Below are 21815 nucleotides of genomic sequence, written 5' to 3' on the forward strand. Positions count from 1 at the left end.
AGGGAAGCCTAATCCCAATTACCCCCCGGGACATCATTGGTCGGTTCATCTCATATAGAGTTCGTGCCCTTGTATATGAGAAACGGTTGGATCTAAACATGATAAAATCCCTTTCTTCCTAAATGAGCCCCTTACCAAAACTCGCATGGAAGTCTTTACCAAGGCGAGATATCTCAAATAACAGAATATGATACCAGGTACTTGGACACAGGATGGTAGGAATGTGATACGAGGTAATGACAACCAAAAAACGACAGTCACTTCATTGGAAGACCTCATGGCGTATCCGGACCCTCCTCCTACACCTATCAGACCCCGACCACTACGTGACTACCAGAACTCCAAAGAGGTCACCAGGCGCCCCCGTGACCCCTCCTCAGATCAATCAACCCTAAGTGCTACTAGTGCTAACTCTATGTAACCTATGAGAACTTGAGATATTCCTAATGTCCTGGTAAATCTATCTAGCTTGTGTAGGTATGAAATAACATGATAAGATGACATGTGGTGAGGTAATGCCTATTGTGACAGCAAGGTTACTTAATGGAAATGACCTTGAGATGATGTTGATCAACTTGTTTGATTCACCATTAATTTAACTGTTAACAAGCATGTTTGACTAAAACTAACTGAATTACCAACATATTGATAAATCAGTGACCTCTTACTTCTAAGTGTGTTCACATGTTTTGAATATATCCATGTTTATGATCTATAAATACTTATGCATTGTATAGACTATTTAGTTTAACTACCAACCAATAACAATATAATACCACATTACAATATAGAAATGTTGCATAAAATGTTACACAAACTTGTGTTCCCTCGCTAATGCTTCAACTCTACCTCTCAATGAAGTGTTGATATCTATACAGTACTTGTAGGCAACATGTACTCCCTGCACTATATTGATATATTACATGTGTACTATTTAATTTAAAAAAACAAAACAATTACTGATACAAGGGAGATCACTCTTCTAGTCGTATAGATATCTCGATTGCTACCCCGTGATTGTCAAATCTCTGTTCATCCCTCTTTCTCTTAAATTTATTTAGAATGACTGCATAACAATAGAAATGACAATTAGTACGATTTTCTGTTACATATCAAATATACAGTATGTAGCGTTGTAAGAATTGAAATATCCGGAATAATACAGTATCTGGTTTAGTTTAGTATACAGCTTAGGCGGTCACCCTTAAAAGCGTCTTCAACCGACAACAAGCGTCTTCAAGTGACAACAAACGTCACCAGACAAAATCTTTAAAAATACTGAATAAAGTAAGCGACATCAGAAGATATGTTGTTAATATGACTATGATACACCTCTTTACCATATTTGAATTTTACAAAAAGATTGAAAAACATTAATTGCAAATCAATGAATCACATCATCAAGCTTCAAACTTCTGAAGTTCTCCATTTAGTTCAGGATTGAGGTACTTTACACCATGCAACAGTATCAGAACTCTGATGTACCACGGAATCAGATTAAGTCAAAGTCCGTGGATGGTGTACGTAGAAAAGTGATCGAACCAATATTGCGCAAAGCTGCATTTCTAAAAGGTTGAAAAACAACCATTCGAAATAATGAATCACACCATCAAGCTCCAAACCTTCCCCAACTTTTTCAGAATGCAACAATCGCAATACTCGTGATGGTCGTTGGTACCGATGCCTATGCACTGACCGCGCAGGCGCAACATTCCAAGCTTAGTTTTACGGGAATTGTTAAAAGAAACAAGTTCCCTTAGCATGTGTGCTAGTAAAACGCATTTTTTGCTTCTACGAATGACATGTTAACGATACTGAACCCCACAGGAATCGCTAAAAAAATGCAATAAACTTTATTAAAAGTTTTTTTATTTTTATTTTATTTTTTTATTTATAAGTCTTCAAATAAAAAAAGCAGTATTTATATGTTTTTAAACACATAACAAAGATAAGAGTCTCTAATTCCGTGGTCACACGAACATATTTTATAATGGACCAACATTCCGTAGTGTCTGGTAACTTCTACAAAGAAAGGAACTGAAAAAAAATCATCCGTTCTGATGAGGAAAAAAAACAAATAATAAAACAAACCAAATGTTATACCAGTGATTACGCAGCAATTTAATCCGGACTGGCCGTGTTCAGCTATGCGAGGTCCTTCTATGTATGCACACGTGTGATACGCTGTAAATCTTCATACTAGTACATCGTAAAATTTTACCTCACGATAACTCGGTCAATGTTTCAAATATCAAACTGAAGTTTAGTACATAGGTGTATCATAGCCTTCTCCTGATGTCGCTTAATTTTAGGCTAATTTTAGAGGTAAAGACTGAAGACGCTTCACGATCTGCGGAGTTCTATTCACACACGTGGGCCACGCTACCAACGTAAACTTTCAATTTATCATAACTCGGTCATTTTTTCATATATCCAGCTGAAATTTGCAGTATATATCAATAAAAGTATTATCAATAACATATTCTTGATGCCGCTTACTTTAGTTAAGTATTTTCAAAGATATTGTCTGGCGACGCTTGCTTAACTGCTTACCAGTTAATACACACATGTGCCACGCCGCCGTTCGTAAAAATTAAATTCATCATAACTCTGTAAATTTTTCAAATACATAATTGAAATTTGGTATTGGGGTGTATTATAGTCATATTAACAACATATCTTCTGATGGCTCTTACTTTATTCAGTATTTTTAAAGATTTTGTCTAGCGACGCTTGTTGTCACTTGAGGACGCTTAGGACGCTTTTAAGGAGGACACCACTTAGGTGTTTAACTGGCATTCAAGTCACTATTCTGCAACAAGCTCTCCAGTTACATTGAACAGTTGTTTTTTAAAGACGTCTCTTCATATCATGTAGTTCAACCCCTGTCACAAGCTACATGCAGTCGGCTGTATGAAGGTAACATTAATGTATATAACAGTTGTGTATGTAAATATCTCCGTTTTATCTTTATCATGTTTATTACCACACAATATATGTTTATCAGATCTCTTTTCTAATGGTGGCGAGTATTATATGAAGAGTATTGCGACTGCTGTTTTGTACCCCATGGTTTTTGTAATGAAATATTATCGTTTGATAACGGGTAATATTTGTGCTTGCATGTATAGTATGATTATATTGCATGGAGTGCATCCCTGTGGTTGTCAAACTCTAATCATTGCTATTGATTATTATTATTTTATATGTACATTTTGTACATGGCAGACACAAACTCCTGTATTACATATATTATTATTCAAATGACTATTTCTCATTTGTTCTAATATTAATACTAATTATAATGTATATGGATATTGAAAAAAATCCAGGTCCTTTATGCAGTCTTGACATTGGTTGCTTAAACATCCGTTCAGTAAGAAATAAACTGGATATAGTTGAAGCTGAATTGAGTGATACAGATATTATATGTTTAACTGAAAGCCATCTTAATGAAATGATTCATGACAATGACTTGTTACTCCAAAAGTTTTCTATTGTTTCCCCCCCAAAAGACCGCTGTCTGCGACCTGGGGGAGGCATTATAACTTATTATAAGGACAATATCATTATGAGAAGAAGACTAGATCTCGAGATTCCTGATTTAGAACTATTATGGTCAGAGATTACACTTACAATAAAACACTCCTCCTCGGTTGTATTTATAGACCTCATGACAGTAGTATTGATTACTGGAACAAGCTTGATGATTTACTAGATCATGTGACTGATGACTCGAGGCGAACAAATGCAGACATTATTATTACTGGTGACATTAATGTAAATATGAGCAATATTCAGCCAAACTCTCGTTTAAAAAGACTTAACAAAATATAATCTGTACAATTATGTAAAAGATCCTACAAGAATAACTCGGGATTCTTCTACCTCAATTGATATTGTCCTTACCAATAATGATACTATTGTTAACAATGTAATTGTAACTCCTCCAATCTGTAGTGATAACTCTGTAATTAACTTCAGTGCTTCTTACTCTGTATTTAAACAACATGCATATACAAAAAATGTTCTCCTGTATAATAATGCTGATGTTATCAAAATGAATCAAATGAGTTATAACATAAACTGGATAAGTATAAATGATCAACAAGATGTAAATGGTTTTAATACTGTACTTGTTGATGCTATAACTAAAGCTATAGATAACTGTATACCGATAAAGAAAATTACTATCTGACCAAATGATAAGCCATGGATGTCAAACGAGATAAGGTTAAAACTAAGACAGAGGAATAGAATCCATAAAAAAGCAATACAGACCAATAATCCAGATCATTGGGCAAATTGTAGGAACATCAGAAATGAAGCCATCAGCTTAATACGTACTACTAAAGATCGATATATATATATACAAAATTTAGAACACTCTCTAAATGATCCCAATGTCTCATCATCTAAATAGTGGAAAACCACAAAAACTATTCTAAAAATTAACAAGTCACCCATTATTCCACCATTAAATCACAATAACACTGTTTTGTTTCATCCACTTGATAAAGCCGAATATATTGTTGATTATTTTACAGCCATATCAACATCCTCTGATAATATTGATCCTTTGCCTCTTGTTCCCGAGTCTCCTAACATACTTAATAACATTTTATTTCAAGAGCAGGATGTGAGGGATCAACTGACAGATCTGATGAAATTATACCGAAAGTTATTAAACTTCTTTCTCCATCACTAATTACTCCCCTTACTAGGTTATTTAATAAAACCATGTCATCTGGTTCTATTCCTCTGCCTTGGGAATGGGCTAATATTAATGCTATATATAAAGGTAAAGGTGATCAAAATGATGTCTCAAATTACCGTCCAATTTCTATTACTTCATGTTTCAATAAAATAGATATAATCATTTACTGGAATTCGAACTACTAACAAAATACCAGTCTGGATTTATTCCTGGTAACTCTACTGTTTATCAATTATTATCCATGTATAATACTATTATACAACAGCTTGATGAAGGACTTGAAATTAGATCAATATTTTGTGATGTAAGCAAGGCATTTGATCGTGTCTGGCATCCTGGCTTATTATTTAAACTTGAAAAATATGGTATTAAAGGAAATCTCCTAAATTGGTTTAAAGATTACTTAACTAATCGTAAACATAAAGTGATAATAGAAGACTTCTTTTCATCATATAGATAGGTAAGTGCTGGTGTCCCCCAGGGATCAGTCCTCGGTCCGTTTTTGTTTCTGATTTATATAAAAGATATTACTGAATGTATAACAAATGAGAAACGACTATTTGCCGATGATACATCTCTTTTTAAGGTGATACAAACTACTCCACTCGATGCAGCCAATAGTCTACACAGTGATCTTGAAAATGAAAATTTATGGTCTAAGAAATGCGACATTAATTTTAATCCTACTAAAACAGAATCTTTAACTTTTAGTCGAAAAAGAAATAAAATTTCTCCTGATGTCATTTTTCAAAATAAAACTGTAGCAAATGTGTCAAATCATAAACATCTTGGTGTATATTTTTCTGAAGACAGTAAGTGGCATCACCATATCAACTTTATTTATAATAAAGCGTATTACGTATAAAATTATTGAAATCTGTAAATCTAAAATGAGTCGTTAAACACTAATCACTATATATGCCGCTTATATTAATATGATGATATCATTTTTGATAATTGTACTCAGCAGGAGGCAACTTTACTTAAATCTATCCAAATAAAGGCTGCTCGAATAATTACAGGACTGCGTAAAGGAACCTCACACTATAAACTTTATTGTGTATTTTATTTATTATAACAACTCTTAAATAATGTCCTTACTTCCAAACTCATATACCATATTTAAACATTTTATGTTTCATACTTAAAATAATCAACTTTAAAAGAGCTTTGGCGGGTTGCTATGTCTATTTCCCCCAAAGCTATGATCCGCTAGTGTGCGTATCCAACCATGCACTGTTATGACGTGTCGTCAGGTACATTGTTTGTAGCTCTATCGGAATCCCGTGTCTAAGAATAGATTATTGTAAACAGACGATTTAAGGCCGTGGCCATTAATACATGCATTTCACAATAAAGACTCAACAAAATGCTCGTACAGTTAATTTTCATTACCACTGCCTACGTCATGCCGTTACCTGTTTTAAAAAAAATACACGCATCTTGATTTTGTTTTTCCTGCATATTGGAATGGTAAAATTACATATAGTTTTCGAATAGCATCACCATGTCTTACACGTGTATTGTGCTCCTTACTTTGTGCTGCAGTCTTCCTGCAGTTAAAACAAATGAGACTGTCCTGGACGATGAATGTTCCCGCATGTTCGGTAATATCTTTGCGATAATAACTGTTCAGTTTTGTTTGCTTTGCCTTTTTATTATTCTGACGTATCAATCCCATATACTTTGTGTCTCAGCATGATTTGTTTATGTTGAAATAATAAATAAAAATACTAGTGCCAATTGGAGGCTTAAACAATTCATAAATATTATTTAACATGATGTCTTAACAACAATGCGTATCTGTACTGTACAAGCGTACAGGAATTTGTTTACATTATTCCATAAAAGAAAAATCAATACGTATGCTATTAAAATATCAATAAAATGTTCCATTGATTTTAATTTATTTTATCACTTAATTAAGGAAAAGGATCACATGCCTAGATATTGATTCGAACCTACACCGTTCACTTCTTCTGGTCACAAGCTAACTGCGTTACAAATTAAGCTACATCGGACATAGAGGAATATCAAAATACAAACTGTTTTAACCCAAGAAACATCGGTCGCATTTTTGAGAAACTACATCAGCCCTATTTTTTTTATTATTTGAGCACTTTCCCAAAGGAGGACCTCTTTTCCGTATTACGATTTGTTTTTGCATATTACATCATAGAATCAAAAAATGTATTCAAAACTTGGTCATCGGATGGAAAAGTATTGAAAGTATTTTTTAAGTCTGGGAAACCCCGTCACTGTCATGCTTATAGTGAATATGGCTAAATTTGCAGTATTATATTAACAATACCGAATATCTCAACAGTTCAAAAATTCGTATTCAATTGGTTTTATATCTATTATATGCAATTTTGCTACTAAAAATGATTTACTCATCAATATTTTTTTCCGTTTTCACAAATACCGACTTAGGGAAATACGGGCAGTTTTCCGCAATAGCTCTTTCAAAATAACAACATACTATATAATATATATATATATTTATATACTCACTGTTACCTTTAGGAGAGAAATAATATAGGCTATGCCTGTTGTTCAATCCTTTTTCTAAATTAAATAAAATTTGTTTAAATTAAGATTCAGATCTGCCGTTCCAAACAAATGTCAACAACATACATGCTGTACAATCATTTATAAAATCAACGAAGATGTTTGAAACCAATTATAGTGGACAACTTATACAACCGGAACATTTCCCCTCCTGTCCCTTCTTTCACCTTTTCCCTCACTCCTTCCCTATCTCCTTACTTTTTTTCTCATGGCAATTAGTAGATTGTCTATGTATATATGCTGACCTTTTTGTCATCACGTGCTATATCTTTGGTGTTACTGTGTGTTGTATTGTCGGGAGAGGGCCTAGTAAGTTGTCAGAACTTGTTCCCAATCCCTTTGATTGTTTGTAATTTTTTTTTTTTTAAATGGCTCTCCAGCCCGGTGCTCTACCGCTAAGATAAAGGGAAATTCCCTACACTAACGCTTAATTGTAAGGCAATCTTAGAAATGCACATCTTTTACAATAGTACCTATTGCTATTTTAGCGGCTTCAGCTTTTTAATACAGTTTCAATTTAATCTTGGAAATACTGTATCTATTTCTGCATTTTTAGAGATACAGCTACGTGTGTGGGCCACGTCCATCATTAAACTTGATACACATATTACACCTCAAGTTGGGTTGTTTCCTTTTTTCCTGGAATGTAGTTTCGATGTTTGCGGTTGATTATCGTCATTTCGATACATGTGGTTTATATTTGCGCCTTAACCTGTCAGGAGAAATATTGAAAACTTCATAAATTCCGGTATTTCAACTCATAGGAACTTGTGACTAACGTGGGTCGGTAGATTATTTCAGTGTCCTCTTCAAAGAGAGCATTAAACGAGTAGAAGTGACCTCCTATTTCCATTAAGTGCCGAGGAATAAATCTAATGTTAATCTGTTGTTGAACGATTCTTAGCGTTTCCATGTTATTCCTCTTGTCACCATCGTCATATGACTCATGTGTTGCAACGACGTCATATTGTAATTAAGTAGCAAATAGGTTAAGTAGTTGCAAACATTTCTCTCCTAAGAGTTTGTCCTAAAACCAATTTTCTAAAACTGTCTTTATAATATTGATTTGAACCACATGAAAACAAGGAAAACTTTTTCATTTACTGATTCTGGTGTGCTTTGCCTGCCGGTTATTAAATATTAAATCATTAACATAGGCAATGTTTTTTCTAGATGGCCAAATTGATCAGTCACAATTTCTATTTTTGGTGATTGATAGAATTTATTTTGGATTTTATTTGTATTATGCACCTTTTGTTTTCGAAAGAATCTACATGATCAAATTATCTTAAACACTCAGGGTCTGATGACGTCATGTTACCGCTGACCAGTTGACCAGCTGACCGACTGGCTACAATATCCGCTTAGCCAGTTATCTCTACGATAAGTATAAACAGATGGACACCTGTTATCTTCATGTCTAGGCCGGTACCGCTCCGCGTCCTTCTACACAAACACAATGGCGGCGCTCATCACGATACTTCTACAAATTTCACCTATATGTATCGGCACTCTCCTTCTCCTTAAATTCCTACAGCTTCTGAAACGAAAACACGACCTGAAGAAGGCTTTCAAGGACTTCCCAGGACCTAAACCTCACTGGCTGTATGGAAACACGAGAGAGGTAAGTATAGATTGGATACGAATTTCATACATAAAAGGCAATCTGATCAACAAGTCATAAAAATAACTTTCTACCTGTGTTTATTTGCGATGCACGGGTTTCTCGGCCGCGCATCAACACCAAACCCATTGCCCTATTCACAGGGACTTGAGAATTTGGTTCAGCCATATTTGGACCTGCTTTAAGGTGTTAAGTTGGGATGGCATTTTTACCGAAAATTGATCTAAACCCTAAAACGTGTAAAATAACTCTAAACACCTAAGCCTAGGTCCAGATATAGCTGTAACTAATTATCATGTCCATGTGGCCCTATGTTGTAATTTTTCGTTCAAATGTTTGAACCGATGGGTAGCACGATTAACATAACCGATGGGTAGCACGACTAACATAATCGATGGGTAGCACGACTAACATAACCGATGGTTAGCACGACTAGCATAACCGATGGGTAGCACGATTAACATAACCGATGGGCAGCACGACTAACATAACCGATGGGTAGCACGATTAACATAACCGATGGTTAGCACGACTAACATAACCGATGGGTAGCACTACTAGCATAACCGATGGGTAGCACGACTAACATAACCGATGGGTGGCACGACTAACATAACCTATGGGTAGCACGACTAACATAACCGATGGGTATCACGACTAACATAACCTATGGGTAGCACGACTAACATAACCGATGGGTAGCCCGACTAACATAACCGATGGGTAGCACGCCTAACATAACACATGGGTAGCACGACTAACGTAACCGATGGGTAGCACGACTAACGTAACCGATGGGTAGCACGACTAACGTAACCGATGGGTAGCACGACTAACGTAACCGATGGGTAGCACGACTAACGTAACCGATGGGTAGCACGACTAACGTAACCGATGGGTAGCACGACTAACATAACTGATGGGTAGCACGACTAACATAACCGATGGGCAGCACGACTAACATAACCGATGGGGAGCACGACTAACATAACCTATGGGTAGCACGACTAACATAACCGATGGGTGGCACGACTAACATAACCTATGGGTAGCACGACTAACATAACCGATGGGTACCACGACTAACATAACCGATGGGTAGAACGACTAACATACCCGATGGGTAGCACGACTAACATAGCCGATGGGTAGCACGACTAACAAAACCGATGGGTAGCACGACTAACATAACCGACGGGTAGCACGACTAACATAACCGATGGGTAGCAAGACTAACATAACCGATGGGTAGCACGACTAACGTAACCGATGGGTAGCACGACTAACATAACTGATGGGTAGCACGACTAACATAACCGATGGGGAGCACGACTAACATAACCGATGGGTAGCACGTCTAACATAACCGATGGGTAGCACGACTAACATAACCGATGGGTAACACGACTAACTTAACACTGAATCTTTGTCATCTTTGGAACTCAACTGGAAGATTAAGAATGTAAAGAGTTTAAAAACCATAATCATATATCTCTTATTTTGATTTGATGATAATGGGGAATAATGCAGGAGAATGGAGTGTTGACACTTTACTAGTATTTGTTGGTATTGCGTCGTGACGGACATAGTATCATATCATTCTATCCTGACCGGGTCGGTGTTCATCCAGGGTACACTATTCCGTTCACATGTTGTATATAGGAACAAACGTATTCGTTTTGTTTTTGTATAAAACTTTTTCATATTTTCATGAAATTACTTTTGTTTTCGATATCTTATTAGAGCTTTATCTGTTGATGCATTTCAAGATTTCTGGTGACTTAGATGGACTTCTCAGGACAACCGACTGTGCTACCACCTACAATGGTGTATTTCCAGTTTGGATGGGTCCTCTCGACGCATTCCTTAACATGGGCCATCCGTCTACAGTCAAGCATGTTTTGTCGGGAACTGGTAACGTATTCACTGAATTGTTGAATCATTTTATATCAAATGATTGTATGAATGAAAAGCTGGATAAATAATATATCAATAAAATCAAGAGTGTAAAACAAAAACATGTTACATGTAACAGAACATTCATTTCGCTATATTAAAAAAAAAAGACCAAAAGTGAACATTGTTTTTTTCAAGATAGGAATGACCATGAACAAATATCGAAATATACAGATGGTCGAAAGGTCTATTTCCCAAAGTTTGTATTTAAAATTCACCAAGTAGGACTCACTTTTCTGCTGAAAAAATATGAAATGAAATTTGAGAATTGTTATGGAAAATTATAAACACCTGTTCTGTATTGCATATTAATATTATATGGTCCAAGAGACCTGTTTTGCTACTGATACTGCGGAATTAGTGTTTTACACACACTTATATACATATTGCATGTTACAAAACATGTCTATTGGACCATATTATACATAAAACATGTAACCACTATTCCTGTTTGGGCTTAAGCTGGTTGGTTACTTGCTGAATGATTAACTGTTGATTGATGAAAAGCATGAGCGTTTCCAACGAGCGTGTCCATAGTACAAGTGTTATATATATATATATAACATCGATTTATTAAATAAAAATATAAGAACTTATTTATATTTACCTCATGATATATATATCATGCCTAAGACTTATATTATGTGCCTACAAATATATTAAAACTAAAAAAAGACACCTCCCACTATACTAAAAAGTAAAGTTTTGAATATATTTGAAAATAAGCTGCTTTATTTATTAATATCAAACCTGTTCTAATATTTCAGATCCCAAAGATGAATCCTATGCGTTAATGCGGCCTTGGATAGGTTTGTGGTGTTTTTTTTGTTTTTTTTTGTTTTTGCTGTTTAATTGATAACATGTTGTTTGTTGAACGTCGACAAATTAACAATAGATCATGTGGCAACATAACAAGAAAGACAACATTGGATGAAAGGGAGGAAGGAAGGGAGACATAATAATACTTGTGAGATACTGTTATGGTATCGATAACTTAGTGGTGCTTTGTTAAACGTGTAAGCGAAAGGGTTGCCTGAGGCCTCACAGTCTTAATTCAAGCATTTTTTTCTGGTTGCGTTCATCCGAAAACAGTTCAATACTTACATTTGTATTGATATCGTTCAATAGTAGCGGCATTAACATGCTATGGAGAGTATTTAAGTTTTACATTGTTACAAGTTTGGAACGTTTTACTGATGTTTCAGTTGACGGAACTGCACACAGTATGCGCGTATTGATGTAACAAAGAGTACAATACCGATATAAAAGGATGACGCTTTTTCATATTTAATGACAAACAGTTTTTAGTTATATTTGTGAAGTGTAAACATGTGTTGTTTATTTTTACTCAATAACCCATGCTTGTTTTGTCAACCAATTTTTTGACAATATTTCCGATTCTCCTCAATGTTAAAGTGCGATAACATATCTCGTCTCTACACGTTGCAAGCCCTTCGATGTCTCTTTGCATTGCACCATTAACAGTTGAAAGCTTTATGATAAAGTTACATTGTTGTGATTTTCAACAGATACTATTGCCGACTTGTTAACAAAATTCTATCTTTGTTGAAGCTAGTTTGAATTATTTAATATAGAATGGTGCAATTGTAGACACTATTTTAAATTTATATTTTTTTGATTTTGTGTTGTTCATTTATAAACCGTTTAGCCTTATACTATATATTATTTCGCCCCAGATAGTCCTATCATTGTTAAATGAATTGTGTCGTGTTATATAATAGCAATGACATGCGGATGTTAATATAGGCCTGATGAGACTATGAAAAATGTATCGAGTCTTTCTCAACCTCACATCCTGTTTTCTTTGATGTAAATTTACTTTTTCCTTTACCGGAAACAGATGAAATAAGATATTGTTAACATATTTTAGGGGACGGCTTGCTCCTGTCAGGTGGACGGAAGTGGGACCGAAACAGACGCATGCTCACTCCCGCCTTCCATATGGACATATTGAAACACTATGTGGAGATATTCAACGAATCAGCGAAGGTCTTACTAGTAAGTCCTCAATGAGGTTCGGTTATCTTTGTAGCAAAAGTAGCATTACAAGGATAATAGCATGTAAAGAATCCAGAAGAGAGAACTATTTGGCAAACCTGAGAAAAACTATTTGTATGGGTTCTACGTTCATTAAGTTAAATACGAAATAGTCTAACACTTGACCCGCCATTACATTAAACAAAGTCATTGCGTAGTCCTATGTGTGACTGACAAGAAAAGTCAAAACAATTTCAAAGGATTTTAGAGATAAACATTAGTTCAATACTCGCGTTACAGTCTAAGATGTTCCTTGGTTAAGAATTTCTCATTTCGCAGCACAGGTATAGTTGATAAAAATTGCAGACGAAATTGTGCTTGGTAGAATACAACGGTTCTTATGATATCCGATCATTAGTGCCTAGTGAGTATATGATGGCGTACTATTTCGGACCATATATGGCGATGATGTTCCCATTGGGATTCGGTGAGGTCCAGTTTAAGCGAATCTTTCAAAAAATCCTAAATGCGAAACTTGTTGAAATATTTCACAATTTTGGTAAAGCTTTTGTATGAATGGCGCCTTATGCTGAACTTTGACCCTGTAACACGTGACTAAGTTTGAGTACAGTCTAATTCGATTGAGCAATCCTTTGAACCACATCCATATCGGGGTGATTTCTCTAACAGAGCCAACATTTCGTCCAGAGGCGTGTTTGGAGAGGTTTCATTTAGGAGCAGGTCCGGGGCAGGGCCTTGGTTCGGGATCAAGGGAGTGCAACAAGCAGTGATTTAGTTTTGTTTTACTGTTTGACAATTTGGTGGAACCGCGCCTGGCATCAATGTGAGGTTTAAAAAGATGACATTAAAATTAATGCTCATGGAACAATCCAACAGAAAAATCTCGAAATTATTTTCATTGTGGTTCTCAACACTTTGCAACTTTTCTGCATCGCACTCTTAAACAACCATTTGGTCTTGCACTGACAGGGCAAATGGCGAGAAAACCCCGGATGTGTTGAGACATTTCATCACATGAGCCTATTGACGCTGGATAGCATGATGAAGTGTCTGTTTGGTCACCATAGTAACTGTCAGCTGGAAACGTACGTATATGTATCTATAGTTCATGTTGTCATACCCTTAGCGGCGGCTATACAGTCACATAACACTATCACATCAATTTACAATTTATAACATGTGAACTATTTTATGGAAAAAAAATTAATAGGTGAAGTCGTGGTCCATTTATCTGTGAAATATTACTAATTACCGCCGGTAGGTGTCGCTGATCTGCAAAATCAGACCAAAAATAGAACTACTGCGAGGACGTATTATGAAATATATGTGTAGATTAAGTTGCATTAAGTTCCATGAGTGGAGTTAAACTTCAAGTGAAAGTAGATGAGGTTGCCTTAACATTACCAACATAGGTAAAATCAGTAATTTCTTTTCTCTCCACCAGGGTGCGCCCCGCGTACATCCAGTGTGTCTACGACGTCTCTGACCTGATCATCAAAAGGATCATGAACCCTCTTCATCACTTTGGTTTCCTATACTCCCTGTCTGAAAACGGGTAAATATAACCCTCATACACTGTCTGTCTGATAAGGGTTGACTATAACATTATTTTTGTCCGATAACTGGTACGAATTCCGATAAGTTTTTTTCCAGGAATAAACATTGTCCTCTTGTCACCTATCTCAAACTGTTTTTCTTGCGATTTATTTTTCTAGTTGTCCATTTACGCCTGGTCACAACTTAAAGAAACAATGTATATATCGTTTCCTGAGCCAGACGGTCAAAGAAAAGCAACAATTATCTCTGTTACCGATATTGATATGAAATCGTCCTTTTCCCCAATATATTCCTGTCGTGAAATCTCAAATAGGCATATAGTTAGGAGAGAAAGAGAGCAAGTAGAGGCGGGGACGCATGTAATAATAACCTATGCTGACGGCCAGGGAAATACAAACCTGATCATAGTTTGTCATCTGTCACCTACATGTTAAGAGACTGAAACGGGTCAATGAATGCCAAACTATGTCCAATAGATGTCAGTCTTTCACCTTGCTAAATATCAGTACTTTATCAAAAATCTATAACGATTTATAGAATAATGAATTTTCATTAAATTTTGCAGACGAAAATTTCAGTACGCATGTGATACAATACACGAACACTCGAACAAGTTGATAGAACAGAGGAGACAATTGTTGGCGAGCGAGAAGGCCGGATCTAGGAACGTTGACTTTCTCGATATTTTGCTCACAGCCAAAGTACGTATTAACATAACGCCATTTGACCGTTCTGTCACCTGACCGACCATGTGGGTTTATTCTGGGTACTCCGGTTTCCTCCCACATTAAATTCCCTCGCGCGCTAACATCCGGGCTAATTAAGAGTGATTAATATAAGTTGTAATAGTTTATTTCCTAATTGTTGTAAAAGAAATCAAATGTATTGATTGATTTATAAGATAAACACATAAGGATACTATCATATAGAATGGAAGAAGAAGCTTACGGCTGAGGTTATATGTTGTAGGAGGAATAAACCCGGGACATCTCAACACCGGCATCCCTCCAAAATATACCGGGGAAATAAATAGACATACGGTTATTTTCCCTCCAACATAACACGTTTCAAAGCTCGAATGACATAAGTCAAAAGATACACACGTTGCCAATAGTTTCTTCACCATAACTTTTCCTTGTTTATGATTTCGTCAATATAATCGAAATGTAACTTGGCATTTTATTATTCTGTATATCATCAATATCATTCCTGCCGATATCAGCTGATATATGTCAGCACACAGAAACGCTCCTCTGCACTAAAATGAAATTGTCAGAATTGATATTTGAATAATGTTCGACTTGATGTAAAATTACAAAAAATCAATAAACATGTATTTATTGAAGTTTGTTCTCATGTCTTTAATCATTGGTTCCACTAGCATACACTTTGATTACAATGTTAGTGTACTTCCGGTACAGGACTCAGATGGACAGGGCCTGACTGACAAGGAGATTAGGGATGAAGTGGACACATTTATGTTCGCGGGACATGATTCCACAGCCAGCACTCTGTCCTGGTGTCTTTACAACCTGGCCTTACATCCTGAGTACCAGGACCGGTGTCGGGAGGAGGTAGAACGAGAGTGGGGGGACAAGACAGATCTCACGTGGTACGTCTTTTTGGTTGGTTGATATTGTTTCACAATTGTCAACCTTCTAATTTATAATCTTTCTGATTGGATATCTTGCCGGGGTTTATATTTCTATAGACCCCGCTCTGCCGGGGTCTATAAAAACACGTGCGAGGGGAGAAACTCATACTTGAATCTCTCTTCATAACAACAAAGATGGCGTCCGACACACGCACACACGAGCGTTTGAGGTGTGCCAATCAATTGACAGCAAATTCAACGAAACATGCAATGAGGGGCCGCTAGGGTGCTAATTACAAAGATGGTTGTGTATTGTCCGAAATATTGCCGAAAAGGGGTCTGGTAGGGGCTATTTTGGTAGCGTTCAAGTACAACTCGCACTCACGAAGGGACTTATAACTTTGCAAAAAACTTTGCAAAAAAAGTAATAAAAGATTGTAAGGGTGACAAATTGTTCGGCTCGGGATCTATAAAAACCAAACGGGTCTATGAGCCCGAAGACACCTCCTAACCAAGCCTTCGGCTCGGAGTCTATAAAAACCAGACGGGGTCTCTGAGCCCGTAGACCCCTCCTAACCCAGACATAACTAATATTATCGTAGGACAAAAGGTTTGAAGAGAAATTGGTTAATAAGTTTTAGTATCCTTTTAACAGCTCACACCTTTTAAGTGCGTCCCTCACTGTATGTAATGTATGCGTGTGTGTTGGAGGCTGTATGCTGGTGTGTTCTCTCATTGAGAAAGCGCGGATCTGACGCCTTCTTTTGATTGCTAAATGTACCTTCCTGAAATATCATGCAGTACAGTATTCCACTCGGTCAAATTATATTGACACCATATTAACAAGTATTTTTAAGGACTTCGGTATGTCCAGGCTTTGAGACAGAACCCTTTGTCTTTCTCACACGGACAATTTCTGCAATTTATCCAAAAGTGGTGATAAAGCATAAAGATCAAGAATAGAAAAACAAGTTAAAAAAAAAAAGGAAAGGTAGAAGCACATCTGTCGCAATATGGTGCATTTTATACATTCTCATCAACATTGTGCTATCATGCCTTATCGTGCAGCAGTGACACATTTGGGTTTAAGTTTTAGTGGGTTCATCAAAGGCTAAGGTCATGACAAATCGGGGAAATCCTTGGTATAAGAGGTCTGGTTAGATTGATCTAGCGAGACCATAGCAAGTACAACACTAAGGAAAAGAAATCATAAAACAAACCAGAAACAACCAGAAAGAAAATTTAAATAACCAATTTGATCAGAAATTTGACGACACTTGTAGACATCAATACACTTTACCAAAATGAATTCTTTGAACAAAATTAGTGTATCTTACGATGCGGAGTTATTTTGACGACATATCACGAAAAAAAAGGATTTTCAATACTTGTAACTTTCATGTTAGGGACGACATCCAGAAGGTATCCTTTACCTTTAGCTGTATCAAGGAAAGTCAGAGGCTGTTTCCACCTGTGCCCAATGTGTCCAGGTGTGCCGAGAAGGACATAACCTTACCGGATGGCCGCGTCATACCCAAAGGTGAGCTTATTTTCGTGGTTGATGACTTCGCTGCAGGTAAGGCCATAAGACGACAGAGTTCAAATGTGAGCTATTATCCTATGTGAAATGAGACATCGCACGAGGACAAAATGAGATATTACACGAGGCAAAATGTTACGGGAAACTGTATTCTTGGTTTCAATCGCGTTCGTGACTTGTTGAGGATTGGCGTAGAGCCCTAGACAACCATGAGTATGTCGCTGCCATACTGATGGACCTCTCCAAGGCTTTTGACTGTCTTCCTCATAACTTGGTCGGGAAGCTGGAGGCATTTGGCCTGAGCAAAGCCTCAGTTAACCTGGTGTCCAGCTACCTGAGCAGCAGGAAGCAGCAGGTAAAAATTGGCTCCAAATGCGGTGTGACTGGCTGGAAGTGCTGAAGGGGGTACCCAAGAGTTCTATTTTAGGACACTTGCTTTTTAGTGTATTTGTAAATGGTATGTTTTCATATGTAACATCCTGTAAATTATATAATTATGCAGACGACAACACTGTCAGTGAATCGAATAAAGACCCAGATGCTTTAAAACATAATATTGAAAATGACTGTCAAAATTTAATAGACCGGTTTAAATTAAACCAGATGAAAGCAAACCCCGATAAATTCCAGGCCATTTGTATAGGGAAACATTCGGTAGATGCTATACAGTTTTTAGTATTGGCGAAAAAGATATTGTTCCTCACAGTGTTGTCAAACTTTTAGGTGTGAACTTCGATTAATTTTTAAACTTTGAAGCTTATATTTCTGAAATTTGTAGGAAAGCCTCAAGGCAATTGTCCATTTTAAAGCGAATTTGGAGTTTACGAATAAGGTAGACTTGTAATTTATAAATCTTTTATTGTTTCAAATTTTAACTACCGTCCTTTAGTCTGGCACTCTTGTTCCATGAAGAGTGTCAAAAAGCTAGAAAAGATACAAGAAAGAGCTTTAAGGTTTATACATAATGATCACAACTCATCCTTCAGACACTTGCTTAGTATTACCAACAGCGACAGGCTTAATTGTAAGGCGTCTGAAGGAAATAGGTTGTGAGGTTTTAAAAATTATAAACAAAATTTCTCCTGAATATATTCATAATCTTGTAAATATTAAGATGTCTGATTATCACTTCAGGAAAGAAAAGACTGCAGTGGTGCCCAGGGTCAACACTGTGAAGTATGGACATAAATCATTTGCTTTTGAGGCCGCCCGGGTGTGGAACAGTCTCCCAAATGACTTCCGAAAAGTTGAAAACTTCAAAGAATTCAGGAGGCTGTTCTATTATTCCTGGGATGGCCCCATCTGTCTTTGCAATATCTGCAAAGAGTGATACTTCATACTGTGCCCTGGTTACCTCTGCCACCAGACATTTTGGATTGTGTGATACTTTTATTGTCTTAAATCATTTCTTATATGTTTTAATTCTATTCTATATTTTGCAGCATCGTATTTGTATTTTAATTCCATATATTCTAAAAAAAACATTTTTTTATAAAACTTGATAAATTTTGCTAATTGATTTCGGTATCATTTTTAATTCACACTATAATAGTGTATATTCTGTCAATTTTTATTCTTTGCTATATTAGCATTGTATGTATATTCCACTTCATAGTGTTTAAACCCGAAGTCGTAAGTAATTCTTGTGTGATATACACGTATTCATTCACTATTTACTATGTCCATTATTTACTTATTCTGAAAACTACTTATCTGTGATCATATTTAATGATTTTCATATATTAACACTTTTTCATATATATTTATTGTTCCAAAATAGTCATTTCCCAGGGGCCTTTGTAGGTAGGGGACTCTCAATCACTTAGAAACCTGGGATGTGTATACTTTCTTTTTCTGTGATGATTATTACTGGGTTTTTTTTAATTAATATGTGTGATTATCTCCCTTTACTTGTAATATAATATGTTATTGTTATTTTACATATGTTTGTCGCAATAATAGCTCTCAAGAGCTAATGTTCCTTGTTTACCTGTATGCGACGTTAAATAAAGTTTCTTGTATCTTGTGTCTTGTATCTTGAGACGAGAACATTCGAGACCCTGCCTGTTGTGGTGATGTTAAATACCAACGATAAGTCCTCAGTGGACAATTGGCCATATGCTTCAATTTGCGAAGTTTTTTAGTAGATGTTTCCTTGAACGTATTTCTTGCGAGTATGCTGTACAGTAAAACCTCGATATAATTCATTCGTTCACTATGCCACCTCGGATACCACCAACTGATTTTAAGATCTCCTTATGACGCCAAAGTTTGGCTGGACAAATAGGTGAAAATAAAACGATGTTCTGCTATATTTACTACGCAGTTCACAAAACGTGCTTGAATAACATCATACCTTCGTCTTTGCTTGGTTTTACACTTTGCATGCATTTTATAATCGTATGACCACCCATATGTAAACTACATCCGTTGAGTCTCGATAATTATAGAAAAATACACTGTTTTTTGTGATACTCGGAGAATTACCGACAGTTGACTTATGCCTACTTGCAGGTATGAGAATGGCAGTGTCGTCGTTTGCTCTACACAGGAATCCGGATGTTTGGGACAATCCGGAGGTACGTTGTGTTTATGATTAGTTTTAAAGTGTTTCCGGTATTGATTTTGAAGGAGGTTTAATTCGTCAAAAATATTGTGTTAAAAACCACTCCCATCTGAAGTAATTCTACTTGAAAATACTTTACAAGACTGACTTCCTGTAAAGCTAAGGACTAAGGGAAGGGGTTTTTGTAAAATAAACGGATTCCCTGGTAGTTTTTATATTAACAATACTGAATCTTAAATATTAATACATTCTTAACTTAAAATTGAGTTACTACCAGGTATATTTCAACATGATGATATTTTCCAGTTGGGTTAAAAACGAATTTGAACATTACCTTTGTGTTAGTAAGCCACTAACTTTTATGCAACTTTGTGTTCTCAGATATTTCTGTGAAAAAATAATAAAGCAACGCTAAAAAATAAAAAATAAAAGGTTTTGAACAATATATATTCCCATATCCCCATTTTATTATATATATTTTTCTCATTTCACTTTTTAACAATCAAACATTAAATAATTAGCTATCCCCAGCTAGCTTTCGATACTTGTGATTTCTCTTCCAGGAATACGACCCGTCTAGATTTTCCGAGCAGAACAAGAAAATCAACGCCGGCTCCGGTAGCTTCATTCCTTTTTCAATGGGCCCAAGGTAATATTAAATATCGTTATATCAGTAATGTGTTGCACTTTTCCATACAAATAAGACCTGGATAAGTCCTATTAGTCCTTTGACGGTTAATTTTCCTTCGATTTTCTGATTATTCGCTCCGTTTTGATTGGCCTACATATAAGATAAGTACACAATAAAATAAAGGGAGGAGGGCACTCGTTTTTATAACCAAGTGTTGGGGTAGGGAATTCCAAACTTTTAGGTTGTTTTTTATGCTCATAGGTAGCATGACGAAAGTGGTTATGATGTGAGGGGGTCCCAATGGGAATGGGAATTTCAGGGTTCTCCGAAGATCTTTTTGTAATAGAATGTGTTTGTTTTTATTGTCTTAATAAAGCTATTGTCGAACATATATCGCATAAATTATACTAGAAATTTAATTTTGTAGTTTAAGTGCGACTCATTTTTTTATTTATTTTGTTCACTTCAGAAACTGTATAGGACAGGCGTTCGCCACAACCCAGTTGAAAGTTGTCATACCAACAATTATACGCAACTTCCGGTTGACACTTGACCCCACTCGGCCAGCGGAACCGGAAGCTATGCTTATTCTTCGAAGCAAAAATGGACTTTATCTAAATATCACACCTTTATGATACACACTTGAGTTTTTTATTGCAACAAAATTACAATTTTACGAGACAGGAAAAGGCAGAATTGAATTTGAACGTTTTAAATACTATTTGCGTTTAAATAAGCCAAAATAATCAGGATTAAAATATTGAATACTACAAATTGGTTGATAGTTGTACCATACTATAGATTTCTTACAATAGAACGTGAAAGAGATTTTTGTTGTGGTTGTTGTTGTGTCGTGCCTGTTAACCAGTACATTTTCTTTCTGCTGAGAAATAAACTGTTGATTTTATTTTTATTTGTATATCACCTGTGTACATTATGTGTATTGAAAATAAAACTATTTGCTCCCGGTGGAATCTGTGATTGTGTTTTTTGTTTTTGTCCCAGGAATCTTTAACGAATTTTCCAGATATGCTTAACTA

General features: G+C 36.0%; 1 protein-coding gene across 1 annotated transcript; it reads left to right on the top strand.

Moving 5' to 3' along the window:
* The first annotated feature begins 2823 nt into the window (after nucleotides 1–2823).
* LOC110456750 (cytochrome P450 4F12-like) lies at nucleotides 2824–21741 on the top strand. Its single transcript, XM_021507689.1, has 13 exons — nucleotides 2824–2919; nucleotides 8589–8912; nucleotides 10682–10826; nucleotides 11636–11677; nucleotides 12760–12887; nucleotides 13857–13972; nucleotides 14332–14442; nucleotides 15010–15145; nucleotides 15866–16056; nucleotides 17445–17578; nucleotides 20093–20157; nucleotides 20708–20793; nucleotides 21245–21741. Exons 2-13 carry the CDS (start codon nucleotides 8748–8750, stop codon nucleotides 21408–21410), a joined length of 1485 nt encoding a protein of 494 aa, XP_021363364.1. The 5' UTR covers nucleotides 2824–2919; nucleotides 8589–8747; the 3' UTR covers nucleotides 21411–21741.
* Nucleotides 21742–21815: the final 74 nt, after the last annotated feature.

Source organism: Mizuhopecten yessoensis, unplaced genomic scaffold (assembly GCF_002113885.1).
Source record: "Mizuhopecten yessoensis strain PY_sf001 unplaced genomic scaffold, ASM211388v2 scaffold1029, whole genome shotgun sequence".
NCBI classification, from domain to species: domain Eukaryota; kingdom Metazoa; phylum Mollusca; class Bivalvia; order Pectinida; family Pectinidae; genus Mizuhopecten; species Mizuhopecten yessoensis.

Bases quoted from the DNA above. Each gene is read 5' to 3' on its own strand.
- LOC110456750 (XM_021507689.1), top strand. From the start codon at position 8,748: ATGGCGGCGCTCATCACGATACTTCTACAAATTTCACCTATATGTATC. The intron at 13,973-14,331 runs GTACGTATATGT...TCTCTCCACCAG, and splicing joins AGTAACTGTCAGCTGGAAAC to GGTGCGCCCCGCGTACATCC. The intron at 20,794-21,244 runs GTAATATTAAAT...TGTTCACTTCAG, and splicing joins CCTTTTTCAATGGGCCCAAG to AAACTGTATAGGACAGGCGT.